Source organism: Verticillium alfalfae, genomic scaffold (assembly GCF_000150825.1).
Source record: "Verticillium alfalfae VaMs.102 supercont1.3 genomic scaffold, whole genome shotgun sequence".
In the NCBI taxonomy this organism is placed as follows: Eukaryota; Fungi; Ascomycota; class Sordariomycetes; order Glomerellales; family Plectosphaerellaceae; genus Verticillium; species Verticillium alfalfae.
In genome coordinates, this window is record NW_003315036.1 from 2,203,577 (window position 1) to 2,223,339 (window position 19,763).

General features: G+C 57.0%; 7 protein-coding genes and 3 non-coding genes across 10 annotated transcripts; 6 read left to right on the forward strand and 4 right to left on the reverse strand.

The window, feature by feature from the left end:
- Positions 1-392: 392 nt before the first annotated feature.
- Positions 393-1,292, forward strand: VDBG_03187 (cutinase; the record flags this gene model as incomplete). The annotated part of the gene is made up of 2 exons (XM_003007002.1): positions 393-824; positions 900-1,292. 2 exons carry the CDS (start codon positions 393-395, stop codon positions 1,290-1,292), a joined length of 825 nt encoding a protein of 274 aa, XP_003007048.1.
- Positions 1,293-1,609: 317 nt separating this feature from the next.
- VDBG_15063 lies at positions 1,610-1,705 on the forward strand. The gene has a single exon. It is a non-coding gene; the product is annotated as a tRNA-Asp (tRNA).
- A 478-nt stretch (positions 1,706-2,183) lies between these two features.
- VDBG_03188 (fumarate reductase/succinate dehydrogenase flavoprotein) lies at positions 2,184-3,953 on the reverse strand (the record flags this gene model as incomplete). Its single annotated transcript, XM_003007003.1, has 1 exon — positions 2,184-3,953. One exon carries the CDS (start codon positions 3,951-3,953, stop codon positions 2,184-2,186), a length of 1,770 nt encoding a protein of 589 aa, XP_003007049.1.
- Positions 3,954-4,540: 587 nt separating this feature from the next.
- Positions 4,541-5,803, reverse strand: VDBG_03189 (alcohol dehydrogenase; the record flags this gene model as incomplete). Its single annotated transcript, XM_003007004.1, has 3 exons — positions 4,541-4,984; positions 5,128-5,594; positions 5,656-5,803. 3 exons carry the CDS (start codon positions 5,801-5,803, stop codon positions 4,541-4,543), a joined length of 1,059 nt encoding a protein of 352 aa, XP_003007050.1.
- A 1,496-nt stretch (positions 5,804-7,299) lies between these two features.
- On the forward strand, positions 7,300-9,441 carry VDBG_03190 (conserved hypothetical protein; the record flags this gene model as incomplete). The annotated part of the gene is made up of 3 exons (XM_003007005.1): positions 7,300-8,809; positions 8,953-9,311; positions 9,364-9,441. 3 exons carry the CDS (start codon positions 7,300-7,302, stop codon positions 9,439-9,441), a joined length of 1,947 nt encoding a protein of 648 aa, XP_003007051.1.
- A 750-nt stretch (positions 9,442-10,191) lies between these two features.
- Positions 10,192-10,999, reverse strand: VDBG_03191 (predicted protein; the record flags this gene model as incomplete). Its single annotated transcript, XM_003007006.1, has 3 exons — positions 10,192-10,421; positions 10,635-10,751; positions 10,882-10,999. 3 exons carry the CDS (start codon positions 10,997-10,999, stop codon positions 10,192-10,194), a joined length of 465 nt encoding a protein of 154 aa, XP_003007052.1.
- Positions 11,000-12,074: 1,075 nt separating this feature from the next.
- Positions 12,075-14,179, forward strand: VDBG_03192 (integral membrane protein; the record flags this gene model as incomplete). Its single annotated transcript, XM_003007007.1, has 6 exons — positions 12,075-12,174; positions 12,465-12,665; positions 12,806-13,132; positions 13,302-13,369; positions 13,423-13,899; positions 13,970-14,179. 6 exons carry the CDS (start codon positions 12,075-12,077, stop codon positions 14,177-14,179), a joined length of 1,383 nt encoding a protein of 460 aa, XP_003007053.1.
- Positions 14,180-16,536: 2,357 nt separating this feature from the next.
- VDBG_15064 lies at positions 16,537-16,608 on the forward strand. The gene has a single exon. It is a non-coding gene; the product is annotated as a tRNA-Pro (tRNA).
- Positions 16,609-17,386: 778 nt separating this feature from the next.
- On the forward strand, positions 17,387-17,458 carry VDBG_15065. Its single transcript has one exon. It is a non-coding gene; the product is annotated as a tRNA-Pro (tRNA).
- An 864-nt stretch (positions 17,459-18,322) lies between these two features.
- VDBG_03193 (CAS1) lies at positions 18,323-19,070 on the reverse strand (the record flags this gene model as incomplete). Its single annotated transcript, XM_003007008.1, has 2 exons — positions 18,323-18,574; positions 18,630-19,070. The coding sequence occupies 2 exons, from the start codon at positions 19,068-19,070 to the stop codon at positions 18,323-18,325; spliced, it is 693 nt and encodes a 230-aa protein (XP_003007054.1).
- Between the last annotated feature and the right edge of the window lie 693 nt (positions 19,071-19,763).

Genomic DNA, 19,763 nt, shown 5'->3' on the forward strand with positions numbered 1-19,763 from the left:
GGATTTGGGGAAGAATACCGGCTTTACGTGCATAGCCTGACAGAAAGACTAATCCCACGTGGATGCCAGGATGGCTCTCCAGTGGAAGAGCCTGTCAAGAAGAACAATAATGAGGCTGTGGACGGGAAAAGCCGACTATGGTGATGGTTTTCCCGCCAGTTTCCCGCTGACGATGACGCCCGATCGAGCTTGATCAACGCAGGGCGACGGCGGTGCATGCCAGATTCGACCATTGCCAGGAAAAAGAAGAAGAGACATATGATGACTACCGTTGAAGCAAAAGGGAAAATTATATAAAGACGTCGATCTCGCGAGCGAGGGGAAGCTTGTCTATACAGCGACAACCTCTCACCCGCACTCTCTCTCTTCTCTCTTCGGTTCACCCACCCACCATGAAGGCCGTCCAGACCCTGCTGCTCGCCCTCGCGGGTACTGCTCTCGCTGCCCCTGTCGAGGCTCCCTCTTCGCAGCTCGACCCCGACTTCCCCCTCGCCGAGCTCGAGGCCTACTACGCCTCGAAGTTTGAGGAGACCTCGCCCGCCACCCCTCTCGCGGCACGCCAGTACTCCGCCAGCGTCTCGAACCAGCTGACGGACGGAACCCCCTGCCGCGCCGTGACGCTCATCTACGCCCGCGGCACCACCCAGCAGGGCAACATTGGTGACCCCGCCGCCGTCGGGCCCCTGACCTTCAACAACCTTGCGCGCCTCATCGGAACGGCCAACCTCGCCGTCCAGGGCGTGACGTACCCCGCCAACGTCGCCGGCTTCCTCGCCGGCGGTGACGCCGCTGGGAGCCGCACCATGGCCCAGCTCACTGCTCGCGTAAGATCGTTCCGTGCACTCCGGCACATGTCGAACAGTGAAGCAGGAGCATCAAGCTGACCGTGACCCGTCCAGGCCGTGACCCAGTGCCCCAACACCAAGATCGTTCTCAGCGGCTACAGCCAGGGCGCGCAGGTCGTCCACAACGCTGCCGGCCAGCTGACTGCCGCCCAGACCAACAGGGTCACCGCCGGTACGCCGTGCCCCTCTTCCTCTTCCCATGATGATGCTGCAACGCACTCCGTTCCCTGCGCAAGGAGTCCAACCAAGCTGACAAGACCAGTCCTCACCTTTGGCGACCCCAAGCGCAACCAGCCGTTCGGCACCATCCCCGCCTCGCGCACGCGGGTCATCTGCCGCACCGGCGACAACATTTGCGAGGGCGGCTTCACCATCACCCCTGCCCACACGCAATACCAGCAGGACGCGCCCGCCGCGGCCTCCTGGATCGCGGCCAGGGTTCGCTAGATTGTGCATGGCAGGTGAGCCTGGATGCACGTCGAGGGGGTGCAAGGTGTTGGGCAGCTACTCGGACCAGTGTAGGATCTGCGATGATGGAGTGATATGTGGATAATGGAGATTGAGTTTCAGGCGAAGAGGGGTCAGTTTCTGTCAATGTGCTTCAAACACTGATGATAATGAAGATTGTATTCTCGCTCTCTCATTTATTTTAACCCTACAAGGGTGCTCTGAGTATCGCAACAAGTCAAGGGCAGCATGCATACTCGTTGTGTGTAGAATTTTGTTGGAATATACATAAGCTAGACCAGTGCCTTATCATCCAATTCCGATTAGTCTAGTGGTTAGGATATCGGCTTGTCACCAAAGAACTCTGGTTCTGACATTCGCCGGGGACCGGGGTTCAATTCCCCGATCGGAAGACTTTTTGCTCTCGAACAAGAGCTGATGATCAAAAGCACGTTGTCAGTGTCATTGATGCTTTTCCTACTTTTGATGCTGCGGGCTACAACATTTCCGTTGTCAGGTAGTGGTACCTATGCCCCAGGGCAGGATGCATCAGGACCGTGTGGCCTCCTCACTCCGAGCATCGAAAGTGTGCTTCCTCAAAAAGCCGAAGCCAGTTGTGTCTTGTCGAGTAATTCATGCCATCATCCGTCAGTACCTACTAGGTCTTGATGTGTGGTTCTGAGACAATCATATCTCGGGTTCGCTCTACTATGATAGCGATCACGCACATGACACTATTTGCGGGCCTTACAGCCAGCAAGGATATCTAGGTAAAAACCCACGAAATGCAATCGATTGAATCTAAGCTTGCTACGACGTATCTCATACAAAAAGATGCACATGACCCCTACTCCCTCTTCCTCTTCCCCCTGTACTTCACCATGTTTAAGTCTACAGCTTGCTCGCAGGCTCCCGCTTTCTCAGCCTCTCATCGAGAATGCCATCCTCGCCAAGCAGCTCGGCGGCAATGCCCCGGCCCGCCGCCCGGCCGGAGAAGATGCAGCCGCCGAGGAAGGTGCCCTCGAGCGAGTTGTAGCCGTGCACGCCGCCGCCGCCGAAGCCAGCGACCTCGCCGGCGGCATACAGGCCGGGAAAGGGCGTGCGTCCGTCCGTCTTCATGACGTTGCTGCGCAGGTTCGTCTCGATGCCGCCGAGCGTCTTGCGCGTCAGCAGGTTCATGCGGACGGCGATCAGGGGCCCGTGCTTGGGGTCGAGGAGGCGGTGTGGCGGCGCGACGCGGCTGCGGCGGTCGGCCCAGTAGGCGCGGCCGTTGTTGATGAGCATGGCCTGAGCGTCCTTGGAGAAGGGGTTCCCCATCTGGCCGTCGCGGGCCTCGACGGTGGCGCGGATGGCGGCGGCGTCGAGAGCGGGCCCGCCTGCGTTCGCGGGCGTAGGGTCGTTCATGCCGTCGACGAGGTCGTCGAGCGTGTCGCGCACGACAAAGTCGGCGCCATGCTGCTGGAAGCGCTGCACGGGGACGGTGCCCTTTTTGCCGAAGACGCGCGTCAGCAGCTGCCAGATGCTCTTGCCCGTGATGTCGGGGTTCTGCTCGCTGCCCGAGAGGGCAAACTCGCGCGCGATGATGGTCTGGTCGAGGATGAACCACGAGTAGTCGTAGCCCGTGGAGCAAATGTGCTTGAGCGTCGCCATGGTGTCGGCGCCGGGGAACAGCGGCGGCGGTAGGCGCTTGCCCGTGGCATCGAGCCAGAGCGACGACGGCGCCGGCAGCACGCGGATGCCGTGGGACGGCCAGATGGGATCCCAGTTGGCGAGACCCTCGGTGTAGTGCCACATGCGGTCGCGGTTGATCACGTGGGCGCCGCTCGACTCGGCGATGCCGATCATGCGGCCGTCGACGTGGGCCGGCACGCCGACGACAAAGTGCTCAGGCACCTTGGGCCCGAGGCGATCGACGGGCCAGGCGGCGCGGACAGCCTCCACGTTGCCGCCGATGCCGCCCGACGTGACGACGACGGCGGCACCGCGGAGCTCAAAGGTGCCCGTCTCGGTGCGCGACGTGGCGACGCCGCGCGGCAGGTCCGTCTCCTCGAGGGTACGGCCGCGCACACCAATAGCGCGGCCCGTGGTCTCGTCAATGATGAGCTCGTCGACAGCATGGCGGAAGCGGAACTGGATGATGCCCTCCTTCTCGGCCTTGAGCACGGGCTCGCGGAAGACGCGGACGACCTCGGGCCCCGTGCCCCAGGTGAGATGGAACCTGGGCACCGAGTTGCCGTGGCCCTCGGCACGGCCGTCGCCTCGCTCGGCCCAGCCGACGTTGAACATGAAGCCCAGCCCGAGCCCCTTGACGTAGCCCTCCATGCCGTCGTCGCCCTTTTCGGCGGCAAAGTCGACAAAGGCCTCGGCCCACTTGCGCGGCCAGTAGTCCTCGTCCTCGCGGTCAAACTGGGCAGAGCCGAGCCAGTCGCGCATGGCGAGGGCCTTGTTGTCGCGGATGCCGAGGCGGCGCTGCTCTGTCGAGTCGACGACGAAGAGGCCGCCGAGAGACCAAAAGGCCTGGCCGCCGAGGTTCTGACGGGACTCTTGGTCGATGATGAGAGTCGGGATGCCGCGTAGCGAGAGTTCATAGGCGGCGACGAGGCCGGCCAAGCCGCCGCCCACGATGAGGACGGGGTTGTCGGGAGTTGCCTTGGCCGCCATGGTTGTGGATGTCTCGTCTCGGTATGGGAGGGGGGGGGATGGAGCTGCGAAGGAGGAGCAGACCTTTGTCGGAGCAGATCTTTGTCGGAGGAGGTGGAGGTCGATGAGATGGGCCCTACTGCGAAATCCGGGGAAGAGGGGACGCAATCGCGGGGATGACAATGGGTCGAGCTGTCGGACGATGGATGGGCTGACGAAAGGCTGGGGTTGAAGACCCTCGATTACTATGCCCACGCAGGAGGAGCCTCGGCCCCGCAGTCTGACAAGCTCGGCGGTTGGCCGGGGTCTGGGATGTATGCATGGTGGTGTATTGCCTACCTTGGTACTCAGGTGGAGAGAGAGGGAGGAGTGTGGAGGTGTGCAGAGCTTGGAGGCATGTGACCGAGGTATCCGGCAGGCTATTGCAGCAAATGGTAGTACGGTGTGCTGTGGGACCAGCAAGGCTGCAACCCTAACCCTCACGGCTGAGGAGCCTACTGCTATGCTCTTAACGGGTATTTCTTTGGCCGAGTGGCACACCCCTAGGACCTAGGTACCTGGTATGCCCCGTTCCCTCCGCTACCTACCTCCTAGGTACCTTAAGACTTTTACACATCGACCTTCACCACGACCTTGCCAAAGTGCGACCCGCTGAACAGATACTGCAACGCCTCCCTGCCCTCCTCGAACCCGAAAACGCGATCGACGACCGGCCGAATGGCGTGCGCCTCGTAGAACCGCACCATCTCCTCGAACCGGTCGCGCGGCCCGTTGAGGATGCCCTTAAGCGTCACGTTGCGCGCCAGCGCCAGCAGGTTGACGTTGGTCCGGTCGCCCGCCTCGTCCTGCTTGCCCGACAGGTAGCCGATGCACGCGATGACGCCGCCGTACGCGACGCAGTCGAACGACTTGCGCAGCGTCTGCGCGCCGCCCGTCTCGAGGATCACGTCGGCGCCCTCCTCGCCCGTCAGCGCCATGACCTGGGCCTGCCAGTCGGGCGTCGTGCGGTAGTTGATGACGTGGTCGGCGCCGAGGGCCTTGGCCTTTTCGAGCTTGGCGTCCGAGGACGACGTGATGATGGCTGGGACTGTTAGCGGGCACGCGGTGCAAAGGGCTTTCAGGGGCGGTCTAGAGCAAAGAAAAGCCGACAACGGAAAAAAGAAACAAGGCCGACAAGCAGGGGAACAAAACATACTCGTCGCCCCCGCGGGCCTTGGCAATCTGCAGCCCGCTGACGCTGACGCCTCCTGTGCCCTGCAGCAGCACCGTCTCGCCGCGGGCCGCCGGGCGCGCCCAGGGGGCGGAACTGGTTGATGGCCATCCAGGCCGTGACGGCGGCGATGGGCAGGCACGCCGCCTCCTCGTCGGACATGTGGCTCGGCGCGCGCACGAGGCCCGTCGCGGGGAAGACGCGGTGCGTCTGCAGCACGCCCTCGAGCGGCAGGCCGAGGCCCGACGCCATGATGGGCGCCTTGATCTGGCCCGTGAGGTGGGCCTGGTTGAAGGTCGAGAGGACGCGGTCGCCGACAGCCCAGAGCGGGGCGTCGTTGTCGTTGTCGACGCCGACGGCCACGACGGTGCCGCACATGTCGGAGCAGGGCACGAGGGGGTCAATGTCACCCGCGTTGACTGTTTTGTGGTGGTTGTAGAGACCCATGATGACTGTGTGTGTGTGTGTGTGTGAGCGACCCTTCTTGTTCTTACGCGTGACGCGAAGACCTACCCTCGGTGTCACGGTAGTTGAGAGACACGGCACTGATCTTGACGAGGACCTCGCCCTTGCTGGGCTTGGGCATGGCGCCGGCGGCCCTAGAAAGGTTCTCGAGGCCATCGAGCTTGGTCTGCCACTTTTGCGCTTGTATGCCGGCCATTTTTTTTTTTTGGTCTGAGGGATGGGATTGATACTAGGCGTCGTGTCGAGGGACAATGAATAGCGGCATGCGTCTTATATATCCATGCAGCGGCGTGCCTCTTGAAAATGGAGGTGATTGCTAATACGGAGGGTCGCGCAGTGGGTTGAGTGGATGGCCATGATCATCATGACGAGGGACCGTCCCCGCTTCGGAGTTGTGGACGGAACTCGGATTCTGCTGGTGGCTACCTACTAAGCCAACGACAGAAAAATGGCCTACCAAAAGTCTCTACTGTAGGCCTAGTACGCGACAGCGAGGCATGGGTCGCCGCTGATTGACTGGTAGTTTCGGTGCTCTCTCACTTGGTGGGTAGTTTTGTGGACAGTTTTGTCGGCCAGATACTCCTTAGGTACTTACCTAGATACCTAAGTGCCCTATCACCTTAAGCACTTAAGGTGAGTACTTAAGTATATAGCTTGTGCTTGTGCTCACTACTGGTATGCACTTTGAAGTGAGGTAGCAGGCCTGGTCAACAGGTGATGCTAGGCTTTCCATCGTTCGCCTTTGCAATTCTGGTTTCGAGTTTTCCCCCAGAGATAGATGCTAAATAAATAAATAAATATATATATACATATACCACCATTTGGCAGCAACTGTCAACAATGCAGCGATGCAATCTGTCTGCCTAGGTAGCCAAGGTACGACAGTGCTTGAGCAACCAAGAAGGAAGCTGACAGCTGTCGCCAGGGTGCGCTAACGATGTGGGGCTGCCTTTGTTTGCGGTTTGCGGCAGTCACCGCCAACACCAGCGACATCCCAATCTCGATCCAGCCTCACCAACGACCTGCCTTTCGTCGCTACTCGCGAGCCTTCTCTCACCATCACCACAACCCTCTTGCCACGTGAACAATCGACCGTCAACCGCACCCTTCTTCAGTCTTCATCGCCCCCCCCCCCCAGTATCCTCATCTAGCTCCATGCATGCCATCAGATGGCATCCGTCTCCCACGCGCGCACATGCGCATCCACCCCGCCTGCCCCACAACTCCAGACACCCCCGGCCAAGGACCAGGATGACGACGACGACGACGCCCTTGTCCTGACGCGAGACCAGCTGCGACGGCTGCATGCCTTTCGCGACGCCCTGCACCGCTGTGGGAGCGCCTCTGATCGGGACCGTCTCTGCCTCGCGCTGCGGCGACCAGCTCATCGATCACGAGGGCGGCCATGAGATCCTCGTCGCCTGCGCCGAGCGCCTCACCGCCAAGGCCTGCGCCGAGGTACTTCCAGGTGGAGGGTCGACATGGCTGGACGCCCTTCCGATTGCCGCTTGCCGTTGACCTTTCGGGAAGGATCACGTGGCCCCCGGGGCCCCCTTTTTTTCGGCCTCGCCTCCATCGGCTACGCCGCGCGCCTTCGATGTCTCGACGCCCTGACCGAGGTCGCCCATCGCTGGGGCCGCCACGTTGTGCTTCACTACGACTTGGTCCTCGGTGGCCCAGAGTACTGCCATCATGTTCGCCTCGCCGCTCGTGTCATCCCCACCTTTGACAACGCCGTCGTCGCGCTCAACAGGTGCACAGAGGCGCGCGTCGCAACCCAGCCGCCGTCGCATCCGCCGCGCGGATGTCTCAAATCATATCGACGTCGAGGATCTCCAGCGCATCATGCAGTGGTGGGAGAACGGCACCTACCCGCGGAAACACCTGCGCGAAGAGGACCTGCCTCCGGGCTACGGCTTTGACGACTTTCACCTCATGGTTCCGCTGGAGCATGCTTGGCCGCCCATCAAGAGTGCCTCCTCGTCGCCTGTGAGCTGGCCGGCGACGAGCCTCATCACGCCGGTACGCTCCATACGGGAGAGCGTCAAGACGGCGGCGACGGCGGCGGCGGCGGCAACGGCGGCGGTGGCAGCAACCCCTCAGTGGTCGCCCTACCGGTTGGTGCCCATCCCTCGTGAGCGCACGACACTGGCGCCCCCGAAGACGAAGGTTCCGGCCACTCAGAGCACTGGGTGCTCTGAGAACCCGGCAGGCGAGATACGCGGTCACCACCCGCCTCCAGCAACACCCGTGGCGGCAGACCCCCGATGTGTCTGTCCCGATGACGTCCCATCCATGCTTCTCTTGGCCCTCGACATTCCCACGGCATTCACACCAGCCTTTGCGACGAAACTGATTCCCTTGCTTGGCAAGCTCTGCCGGCCGCATCTGCAACATTTCGCCGAGCACACCGCTGCGGCAATGAACATCCAGCCCCATATCACTCCAACCACGGCGATAGAAACTAACCCAACCAACCCCACCACGTCTGCTGCATCTGCCGCCCAGCGCAGTGTCGATGAGCACAGGCCAAAGAGGCAGCGAGTCGACGACCAGAGCCCACTTGGGACAGCGTCACAGGGGCGGGCCTTGCATGACCGCGATGCCGATGAGGCCTATCGAAAGCAAGTGTTAAGCGAGCTGCGGCAGACGGTCGAGGACACGATCTTCCCACGGAGTACGCATGGCGAGGGAACCAACAGACTGATTCAGGAACTTCTCGAGAAGGCTGAGCCGCCAAACACGTCCCGCGACAAGGGCGCCATCGAGATGCTGTTCTGCAGCGGCGACCAAGCAGAGGCCCTCGTCGACTTTGAGTCCCCGCACGGCGCACCCATTGTCACCGACGGCCAGCAACAGTTCCGCTGGAAGACGAGGGAGCGCCCGATCGCTCAATTTCTCCGTCGCATGGGAAACCTCGACAGGTTCATCTCGGTCCAGATCCCTTCGCGCAGCGCCCTCTCGGAGTCGTTCGAGGTCCGCAAGTTGAGCGAGGTCAAGTCTCGCTACCTCGCCGACGAGAGCACCGACGACCCGTGGAACATTCTCGACCTACAGAGCCCCTTCCGTCGGCGATCCTGCCGAGTTTTTTTTCGGGCGAGAATTCCCAGTTGCTCCTCCAAGTCCGCGACACCGGTCTCATGGAAGGAGAATTGCCGAGAGGGTCGTCGCCTCCAGCCGACAGTTGAACGAATGGCGGGACGTGCTTGAATGGGTCCCCATGTTCCAGGGGCGGGCCACAACCCGGCCCCCCCCACGGGCAGGCACGGCTTTCTCGGCCTGGATTACCGGGACAGGGGGGGTAAATCGGGTTCGGCTGGCTTTTCGGCCCCACGGACCACGGAGGGGCCCCCCTGGATCGCCAATCCGGGCTCCTACACCGGCGCCGCTGGGGCTACACCGTGCTCAAGCCCGGCCAGACCGTCTTCTTCGTCTCAGGTACCATCCACTTTGTCTTTCGCATACGCGCGCCTCAGACGCTGGCGCTCGGCGGGCACGTCCTGCAGTGGTCCGGTCTTGAGCGTTGGATGGCCATCGTCCTGACGCAGATGCAAAACCCATCCATCACCAATGAGGACATGGGCATCAGCGCAGCGAAATATGTTGGTGTCGTCTCGAGGCTCGTGGCGGCCAAAGTGAATGAGGACAGGTCGAACGGGCTCGAGATTGAGGACCGCATCCTGCGTTTTCTGGGCTCTGTCAAGGTATGTACAAGGGGGTGCCTGGGTTTCTCAGGTCTGCTGCTAATCACGACAGGCATTTGAAACGGCATATGGTCAACTGAGCAAGAAGAAGCGTCGCTCGCCGGCCGGTTCAAAGAAACGGGCTCGATGAGTTGTCGGTACGAGCCCGCTGGCTGAAGCTGCAGGTCAGCGACATGGTGCAGTGACCGCAGCCAGCGCATCCACAGTCTACAACCCCCGAAGCGGCAGAACATGAGGTGCAGGACCGCACCTTCGGTTGAAGCCATTGCATCTGTACAACAAAGGATGCCCGGGATGCCATGCAGAACGTCGCGCTTCCGCCACCCTTCGAAACCAGTAGCTTTTGTTTCTCTAGCGACTGGAAGCCTTCCAGTATCATCTGTGGTTTCCTATTTCGATTACTCCCCTTGTCTACACACGGCGTGCGCGCATCAGCTCGGGGCTAGTGGGGGAACTTGTACAATAAGCATCTAGGGGCGGGCCTTTGGCATCAATGGCGTTATGTACAGTACGGAACATGATGGACGGTATGACTCATTTTATTTTATTGGTTCGGCAATACGATTCTGTTGTAGCTTTTGAAAGCAGTACATGCTTATCCGTTTTTCATGTTCCTTGTTATAATGTGTCCGTCTAAAAGCCTGGTAACTAATATCTGGTCTGATATGTGACGGCTTTCCGGGGTCTCGCGGATGGTTGTTCTTGGGAGCATTGTTTGTGGAGAGTCAACCCGGCGATGACCCCTGTTAGGAAACCTCCCTCGGTGTCTGGCAGTGAGTCACTACAGGGACTTGGCACGGTCATTCCGGCCTCTGGAGCCGTACAGTCTTGGAGTGTTCTGGCAGACGTAGGCGAGGTACCCGTCATCGACTAGACCATTCTATCCCACAGGTGCGGACAATACGCTGTTGCCGGAGTACATCGACAAGCACACGGCTTCCTCAGAAAATCCAGACATGGGACAACTGTGAATCGAGTCATACGAGGCCTGTGGAGAGATGTAAAGGATAGTACGGGGGATTAGGCGGTGACCAGCATTGATCTCCTTACTGGACCCACTCGTGGCAACAATATGCAAGATAAGGCAGTATGTGAGGTTGAGTTCATGGCCTGGATGTATTGTGGAAAGGCTGTCAACGTTTCTCGATAGAATCGGTGAACTATGATGCAGATGGGCTGGGGACACTGGTTGCAAAACAGTAGTCGAGGTGGATGGACCCGCTCATATTTCATCTTATATCGCTGACATGCGCCCCCCTGAGGTGGTACGCATACTAATGCCAGTTGAAAAGAAAGAACCATTTCCCAGTTGCGTTCACGTACTATTTGTGAATGAGCTACCAGCTGTAGATGCTGCTGTAATGTGATCGGCGAGATGCCGATTCTCGTCAGGTTTCCACGTACCATTATGGAGGTGGACCGTCCTTTGACTCTGAAATCCTGAATTGTACAGAAGCAAGCGGCACTTTGTCCTGGAATACTGACTCGGGGAATGAGCGAAAAATAATGCAGGTGGAAAGGTGCAAAGCAATCGAGCATCAACAGACAAACTGTCCCGATACTGCCGCACCTTGACCGAGGATGCGACCCAGATTCCGACACTTCACTGCCGGCTTCGGCGGATGTGGTTTATAGGAGGAAGATGACTCGAGGCACACATCTTCTACGCCAGAATACCTCTTGTCCATCTCTAGAGTCAGCACAAGCCAGACTCGGATGTCGGTCACTGATGACATAACCCATCAACCCCACCTTCTGGGCCATAGTCCGAGATCCAGGTCCACGATGCCTCTTCCGCAAAATCAGCCAGAATCAGCCATGCCCATGCCGAGGCGAGCATGATCCGACGTAGCTTTGATGTCTGGTTGCTATCATCAAATGCACCAAATGGACTTTTTCAATCGTCATATGACTATGTCGACTGCATACATTAGTGTTTACTACCCACACAACATGGTCCTCGGTGCGTCTCACGACACATCTGACTTGTGTAGATACCTTATGTTGCCCACCTGGTGCTGGCAGTTATTACACCACGCATGAGGAACAAGTGTCATGTGCCAAGACCGTGAAACACCCTGACTCTGACTCGAACCGGACGCTTCTCGTGCGACAAAAGTCCGTAAATCATATCAATGACTCGGGTGACGGGGGGGAATCCTCCGATCGTGAGCACGAATAGCAATTCGATCCAGAAAATTATGTTGGACCCTCGTCCGCTTCCGCGGCCCCTGTTCCGGGTGATCAAGCACCAGAACGAGAGCTCTGATCCCCGTGCGGCTGGTTTGCGGCTGGCTGCTACCCGCTGCACCTACATGTAGAAACGTCATCTTGTAGAGCCGCTTTCGCCGAGGGCGAGCTCTGGGAGCAATTTCATCGGCGCCCAGCCTTGCGATTCTCCACCCCGGGTTCTCTCATCGCTTCCCTTCATTGCCTCATCTGCAAGATGTTCTTTTAGTTTCAGCCTTGAATGGTGCAGAAGAAGACCTGCTGCTGGCGTTGGACGTCTTCGGATGAAGGGCTGAATGATGGCAAGGCGCTACCTGACAAGAGGCTTGCCTGACCAGACGGTCCGGACAAAATAATAAACAACTGCTCATGGATCGCGGACAGACGCAGTTACATGGACAACTAGCAACTGCCAGCAGACCCTGGAGTTCTGTAGCACGACTCGGAGCGTCTTTGCTCAAGGGTCGCAACCCGTGGAGAACATCGCCCGAACCGTTCGCCATCATAATGCCGATCCTGTTCTGATTACCAACCATGCGACTTGTGCATCCTGGCCATCATTCACATCTAACACGCCAATCCAACAATCAGCGGGACCATGATAAGGATTGGGCATGGCTAAATCTGATCCCATGTACGTGAAAGCTTGTCTGTAGCTCGATTCGAGGCGCGCATCAGGGCCTGGCGCCCCGAACCAACCGCGTCTCAAGCCGGACCCCTCCCATGCGTTGTGGAAGATTCGCCAATGGGCAGCAAAAGAAAGGCTTCTAGAAGGTGAACGGGCCCAGCCCTAGGGACCCCTGGACGCGCGAGTCAAACTCAAAAAGGACCTGTGGCTGTGGCCACGGACCTTTCGAGGGAGCCCATTCTGCCGCATTAGAGTTCGCCGCCGCCTGTGACTTCCTGCGCTACACGGAGTTCCAGCGACCTTCCGCAGCGGACGCGAAGCCTCAAGGTCTCAAGTGCCTGACTCGCCGCGATGCCATCGGGCTCCCCCGCCTGAGCCGGACCTTTCTGTCCATGTAGATCATCCGAGCTCAAAACACATTCAGCTAGCTTTGGGCCGGCCTCTGGCTATCTCGTCCATGCGTGGACGAGCCTTGTCAGTGTCCCATTTGTCTTTGTGTGTGTGCGGGCCATGGCAGCCACGCCCCCAACGGGCCCTCTACCACATCTGCTCCCATAACTGTGTGACGTCCCCTCTCTCCCCCACGCCTACTTTGCTGGTTGTTCTATTGAGCTCGAGTTGAACGTGGAATCGATAGATCATATTGCGAAAAATCCCCTGGTCGCCACTGTCCATTCAAGCCTCTCCCGATCCACCATCGACGAGAATGGACAGCCAGTCGTCAACGGCCCGAACCTCCTGACAAGGGCTGGGAACATGGCATCCTCCGATAGCGAGCCCTCTCGACAGCTTGGGTACCTACCGCCGCCGCCCGGCGTCACACCAGACTTTGACCATCCACGAGACGCAGGCAGGGTGGTGGTTCTGGCTGGGCTGATTGTCTGCAATGTTCTCGTCACCATTTTTGTCTCTCTGCGAGGCTACGTCAAAGTTTTTGTCAATCGCCGCATTCTGTTGGCCGACTGTATGGGCGAGACAAACCTTTCGATTTGGAGATAACGAAAGCTAACAGAACGCCCAGGGGCGTGCTTGGTATCTTGGGTTCTGATCCTGGTCTATTCCGCGACCGTGTTCACCAGTGAGCAAGACACGCATGGTCAACCTGTTCATTTCTCATGCTCAACTCATCGCAGTGATCCATTACGGTCTTGGGCACTACGCCTGGGAAGTGACGGTGGAGAATTACTCTGAAGTGCTCAAGGTGAGCCCACGTCCGCCCTTTGCCTACGAAATAGCCACAACTGATCGATGAAGTGGCTCTATGCGAGTTCCATCGTCTACATACCAGCGGCATACCTCACTAAAGTCACCCTCCTGTTGCTGATTGCCCGCGTTTTCGCCGTCAATGAGCGCGTCGCCAAAGGCATCCACTGGTTTCTCTGGGCACTGCTCCTCCTCTACACCCCCGTGCAGACCATCAAGATCATCATTTGCGTGCCGATCAACTCATATTGGGACTTTTCCGTATCGGGACGATGCATCAATCAGCGCAGAGTATTCATCGTCGACCTGTCCATCGCCGTCATGGCCGGACCTCGTTATTATCATCCTCCCCATCCCGATGACCTGGTCGCTGAACCTGCCTCTGAGAAAGAAAATCAAGATCATCCTTCATGCTTGGGGGCCGCGCGGTGCCGCAACAGCCGTCACCATCTTCCGCTTGATCAGGGTAGTCCAGTTCGTCGGCTCCAAGGACGTAACAGCCGACTTTGGCGTTCTTGGCTTGACGACGTATGTATCTCTTTGCTCCCGCCAGCTGCCCATGTACTGATTGCATGTAGATGCGTCGAGCTCACAGTAGGCCTCATCTGTGCTTGCCTCCCTCCGTCAATCTCCTTCTTCGAACGGTCGCTGCAAGCCTCTACGCCGCACGTCGGCAACGGCGCTGGAGCCTGCTGTGACAGACGTCGCACTGGTGGGACACGGTCACGGCAGCGGACAGCTGACGCACAGCCCTGACAACACCTCTCAGACGCCGGCGACGGGCCTTGTCGCAGACTGCCATGACTGAGGTTGCCCTAGTCAGCAGCAGACTTGCACAACAACAAAAGGTCAAAAGATGACCTTCGAAGTAGAGCTGGCAATGTTTACGGGACAGCCTATTGACAAAGCGTCGGGTGCCCCGGAGGTCAAAGGATCCGATGTGAGGATTAACTCGTTCGAAGGACGACGGGAGGGATGGCTCGCGCCCCGAGCGGACGGGGCAGTCGAGTCGAGGGACTTTAATCAGATTATGGGGACAAGGTTATGGAGCACTATCTGGGACGGGTGCAAAGACGATATCCCAAGAACATGATATGCTTTTGCTACTGTAACTTACAGCAATGGAAAATCTACTTGGATGCTCGTTGTGTCACAGCTGAACGTTGATGAGTACTCGCCCTTGGCGTTAGAAGATTGACGAAACTCTGAGTCCAAGAACATCTTCATGTTGAGAGAAACCTATCTAATACCATCGGCCATGTGAGTAGAAGTTACTAACAAGTATTACACGTAATTCATAAACTGTGCATGTCCCCTTCATAGCGGTATCAATGTCGTGTGATATTCTGCATAACCTGATGAGTGTTTCTTGGTTTGATAAGCGGTTCCGTATCTTTACTCCAGTGGAGGCACAATAACTGAGGCGCACTTTGTGAGACGGTGGGCGAAGGACCTAGAGACTCTATGTTCCTGCCAATGACGTCAAGTGAAGGATTCGGCTGTGAGTCTCATCTCATCCTCTAAATCTGTGAACAGATGTTGTTCGTATGGTGTGTGCGTTCCAAGAGCTCATTTCTCCTGCAAACTCCTGAGGGCATAAACATGAAACCTTCACGTCCAACTCAAGCCCCTAAGCCATGACCTTTGGATGACAGCATGGAGCTGCGGACCGAAGGTCAAAGAGACTATGAAGGAGCAGATCAAACTTGTCATCTCTGGTAAGTTCAGGATCAGTTTTCCTCCCTTGTGGGAGGTTTGCGTCTCGCCAGCTGTCAGCCATGGTGAGGTCGAGCGTTCCGACGTTCGGATTGAACATAACAGATGATCCACGGCTTCACTAAATGGTCATCTGTAACTCTACGGATGCGAATCAATGACTCATGGCGCCATCATTTGTCGAGCATCACCTTGGGTGCCATGCTCAAGTGTTACGGGTTATAGGTCTTTAGTGTAGCCGTCGTGGCTCCCTTGGCTGTGCAAAGCTCAGCTTTAGTCTGGCAAGCCAACGGAGTGAGATTGTCCTGTGGGGAAGAATATGACGTTGAGGTGATGTTGGCGCTCTGTTGTCTCAGTTTGTCGAGAGTAAATAGCTGGATATTGTATCCCTTTCCAGCATGCTTTGAGGTGTGACTACTGATTAATGTGCCGTGGATGAAGCGTGCGCGTTGTCATCTTTCACCTGTAGTGACAGTTGTTTGACGCTGAAGGTCAGGCAGCCATGGGCCGTTTCGTCTCGTTGCAGGGGCGTGTTGTGTACGAGTCCGATGAGCTGGATGCATGGAAGCATTTGAGTCCCAGTATGCAGAGAGGGCCATCTTACTATCTGCCAGTGTTGGTCATGTATGGCGTATCAGAAGCTTGACTACCTTTGTGGGCACAGAACTGACGGGTATAAAATGGTTCGGAACGTATTGAACGTCATCCTACAAAACTCAAAACACTACGATCAGAAGTCCTGCGTTTTGGGTGAGTTGGCGTCAAGTCTGGATTATGGTGTTTGCGCTCCAGGTTGAGACGAATCTGCAGACCTATACACAGGTCGCTTGATTTTGAACAGGATGAAGCTACAGCGGACATGGCTAGTAGAAACGGAAGCCCAGAGCGAGGTTCAGAAGGCAGGCTGCTCGTGACGTCGATACGAGAGCAGGACGAGCCTCTAAGCTTTCACTTTGACAAGAAGCCAGGAAAAAGCACGTTCATTGGTGTTATAAGGGTCGCGATTGTATAAGATGCAACTGTGCGCCGAGCGTGTCGACTTGGGAAGTCATGTCCGCCACGAAACGCGACGGGCTGAATGTGTAGTCCGTGGCGGCTCCACGCGTCCCATCCGCAGGAGTCAAGGTTAGATTGCTTCCAACACGATATGGCAACCGATGCGGAAACGCGAAGAATTGAGGCTATTGGAGACACCATGAGTATTATTTCTGCCTGCTACGAAGCTGAGCCCAGGCTGCGAAACGAAGCTCCAGAGTGCGCTATTAGGCCTGCAGGGAATAAGAGTGCTGTGACAATGGAAACGCGTTTGGCTTTGCCTTCCCGTTCTTTTGCAACCAATGCTGGCCACGACTCCACCACATGGTAGGGCACGCTAGCTTTGCAATGTCTGGATTAAATGATAAACCCGTTGGCCGTCGCCGATTCCAACAACTAATTAGCACCCTCACGGCTTTCGTGGTCTAGTGGTATGATACCTGCTTCGGGTGCAGGTGGTCCCGCGTTCGAATCGCGGCGAGAGCCCATCTCATTTTTTGCATTTCTTTTTGTCGATGTGTCACAATACTCCCCAAACCAACACAGCCCGGGGCGATGGCGGGGTGAGGGCGGGGCGAGGGTGGGGTCAAGAAGATCAAAGATCACGAGTCGCACCGCCAAACATGACTAGCCTCTACGGAGTTTACGAGGGGCACTGAGTAGCCACACCAAACTTCCAACTCCTCATCCATCATGTGTGGGGTGCCCAAATTTGGCCTCAGGACTTACCACGCACATTCGAATGCTTGCATGATACTTGTGGTCCACAGTGCTGTTCACGTCTAGCGAAGTACCTTCTTAGCTTCTGGCAACATCATCGCCCGGCCTGCTTGGGACGACGGTGACAATAATATACTGAGGCCAAATCTGGGCATCAAAGAGATCATAGTGATGGCGAGAGGCGACGCGATGTGCCTTCATACCTGACCAAGGAACTGTAGAGTTTATAGTTTCGGATTGAACATTATGAGTCGGATCAGGACGAAGTTTCAATTGGATACCTTCACAAAAGCAAGACGCAACATTCACCATCCTTCATTGAGTCTAACATGATTTATCGTTGAGTTTTCGACGCCATTTCATTCCGGTGTTTTTATTCTACTTGAGTGGACCGGTTCTTGCGGAAAGCATGGAGTCGCCCGATGTCAGCCCCTGAAGCATCGTGAATCGACGTCTAATAGAGAAAGTGCATCGTATCTTTGAAATGTTTGTATATGTATGTGCCAGCAGACTGACGAAGTAACAACCAATAAGCATCCCCACCGTCTGTGTGGTCTAGAGGTATGATACCTGCTTCGGGTGCAGGTGGTCCCGCGTTCGAATCGCGGCACAGACCCAACCCTTTTTGCATGGGCCCAAACTGTTTCCATTGGCGTCCTTTTGATGTTTCACAAGCATGGCTTTTGCCCCGATAACCATTGCTATTCAAGCATCCCTTTCTTTTCCATGTGTCTCTGATAGTCGTCTTGTGTCGACTTATACTTTGACGAGGGTGATTATCATTTGGATGGCATTTTAGACTATTACTTGTGACACGAGGTAATCATCGGTCGGAAGTGCCCAAGCGAGTACCATGTCCGTGAGCGCGCCATACCAGTCTCATAATTCTGAGTTCATTCTCCAAAAGTAAATTTCTCAGCGCCTGGAGACGAATGTGTCCTTGATCAATCACGCTTGCCTCGTGGGTTCCCTAGCTCAAACCGAGATAGCCAGGTCACGAGGAAGGGCAGCACACAAGCTAGCCATGTGTTCACCACAGCATACCAGATTCCAACACACAAGCACAACGTAACATACTGCCGTGCATGAATGAGCCGTCTCTGTTTCAAGCAAGAAAGACTTGTGTATGGGCATGTCCACTGAGTGATGATTGAAGGCACTGTGATTTTGGCCAGAACTGCGGCTACATCTTATCACGCGAGGGTATCGGGGGCACAACGGATGCAAAGAACTTGGTTATACGATATGAAGGCACATAGTTTGTAGATTTCTTCCATTACTATTGTGAGCCTCCACTACAGCCACGCTTAGCATGAATGGAAGATGCTCTCATTACTGCAGTGATCCATTCCAGTTGACCGATTCAGCTGCAACCCCATACCCAACAACCCATGAATTCCGTCCAAGCCAGTAGACCCGATTCCCTCAGGCGCCAGCGCCATCTCTCTCGTGTACGCCTATGGAGCACGAGGTATCAATCTCACTGAAGATCACGCTTCATCTTCTCGTAGAGGCGGGCCTTCTCCATGGTGGCGCGAGCCAGCAAGCGGCGGGCCTCGGTGACATTGGCGGTACCAGCAAGCTGGACGGGGACGACGCCGCCAAAGGGACCGGCGTTGGCATCGTTCATGCAGCGGACCATACAGACATTTTCCTGGCCGGCGACGGTGCCAGTGCAGGTCTGACTAGCGGGAATAGCGGCCACCATGGGGAAGTCCGACTGCTCGCCATCCTGCGACATGTATTAGCGATGAACTCTGAAGTCACACGAGATCAAAAAAACTTACGCGATTGCGAGAATTGCGGCCGGGCGGGCTCTGCATGACGGTAATGTCGGTCCAGGTCTGGGCAGTACCGTCGGCGTTGATGGCGCAAGTGTAGGGGCCGCCGCCGTCCGAGTTGACCTGGTGCAGCGTCATGTCAAGTTGACCACCAGGGCTGACCTGCGGCAGCTGATCGCCCATTTCCGTCATGATCGCGGTAGTGCCGCTCTCGATGTTGTTGTCGCCGGCACCGACAGTCTCGCCGATGGTCTCAGACTGGTCACCTCGGAAGCGAGTCGCATCTTGCTGGAAGGGGTTGCGGCGAGTGCCATCGCGTGGGGTGGACGTGTCGACGCCGAGAGCCATGCCAGTGCCGCCAGCGTCACCAGTGGCGGCGATGATGGCCGCGTGGCCCGAGACGAGCTGAGCAATGGCGAAGAGGGAGGCGAGCGCGGAAGTCTTCATTTTGATGGATTATGATGTTGCTGTTTGTGAAACGGTGTGGAAGTGGAATAAATGGTACCAGACCTACGAAAGAGAATAGAAGGCGGCGTCAACGCTCTAGATGAGTGAAAAGTGGATGAGGGTGTTGATGCTTGCGGATGCTGTGAGTGATGAACAACAAGCTACTTGAATGGAGCGAACACGATGGTCTTTTGTATTCGAAAGTTGGGGTCGTCGTCGGTGGATTCACTGACGAGCCTCGAAGAAAAATGCGAGGCCGCGTTTCCGCCTTGTCGCCCCCTCATCCGAAGATTGTCGTGAGCACAGCCATCTCAAACAAGCTTATCGAGCGTGATATCCCCAGATCAGTCGGTTCTGAGGCGGGCACGCCCTCTGCCCAGCCGCACCTGCGACTAGCAGGAGGTGGTGACCGTCTGTCCTTTTGCTACAATCCCCTCTCGTTTCTCCCTTACCGTGAGTAAATGCTGTGCGACGTAATCGAATCGCGCAGTCAAGATGAGCCCTTCTTCATGAAGGCCCCAGGGAGCATCGATGGGCCCTCCACTTTGGGAGTGGGCCTCGCAGCGGGAAACGTTGGCGAAAGAGCACACGGCACTTCTTGGTATATCCTCAAACTAGAACCCGCGACACGGTCCCCGTGCTGGTTCTGACCTGCCACATGTGCTGCGGACGAGATGGGAGGAGATGAGACGG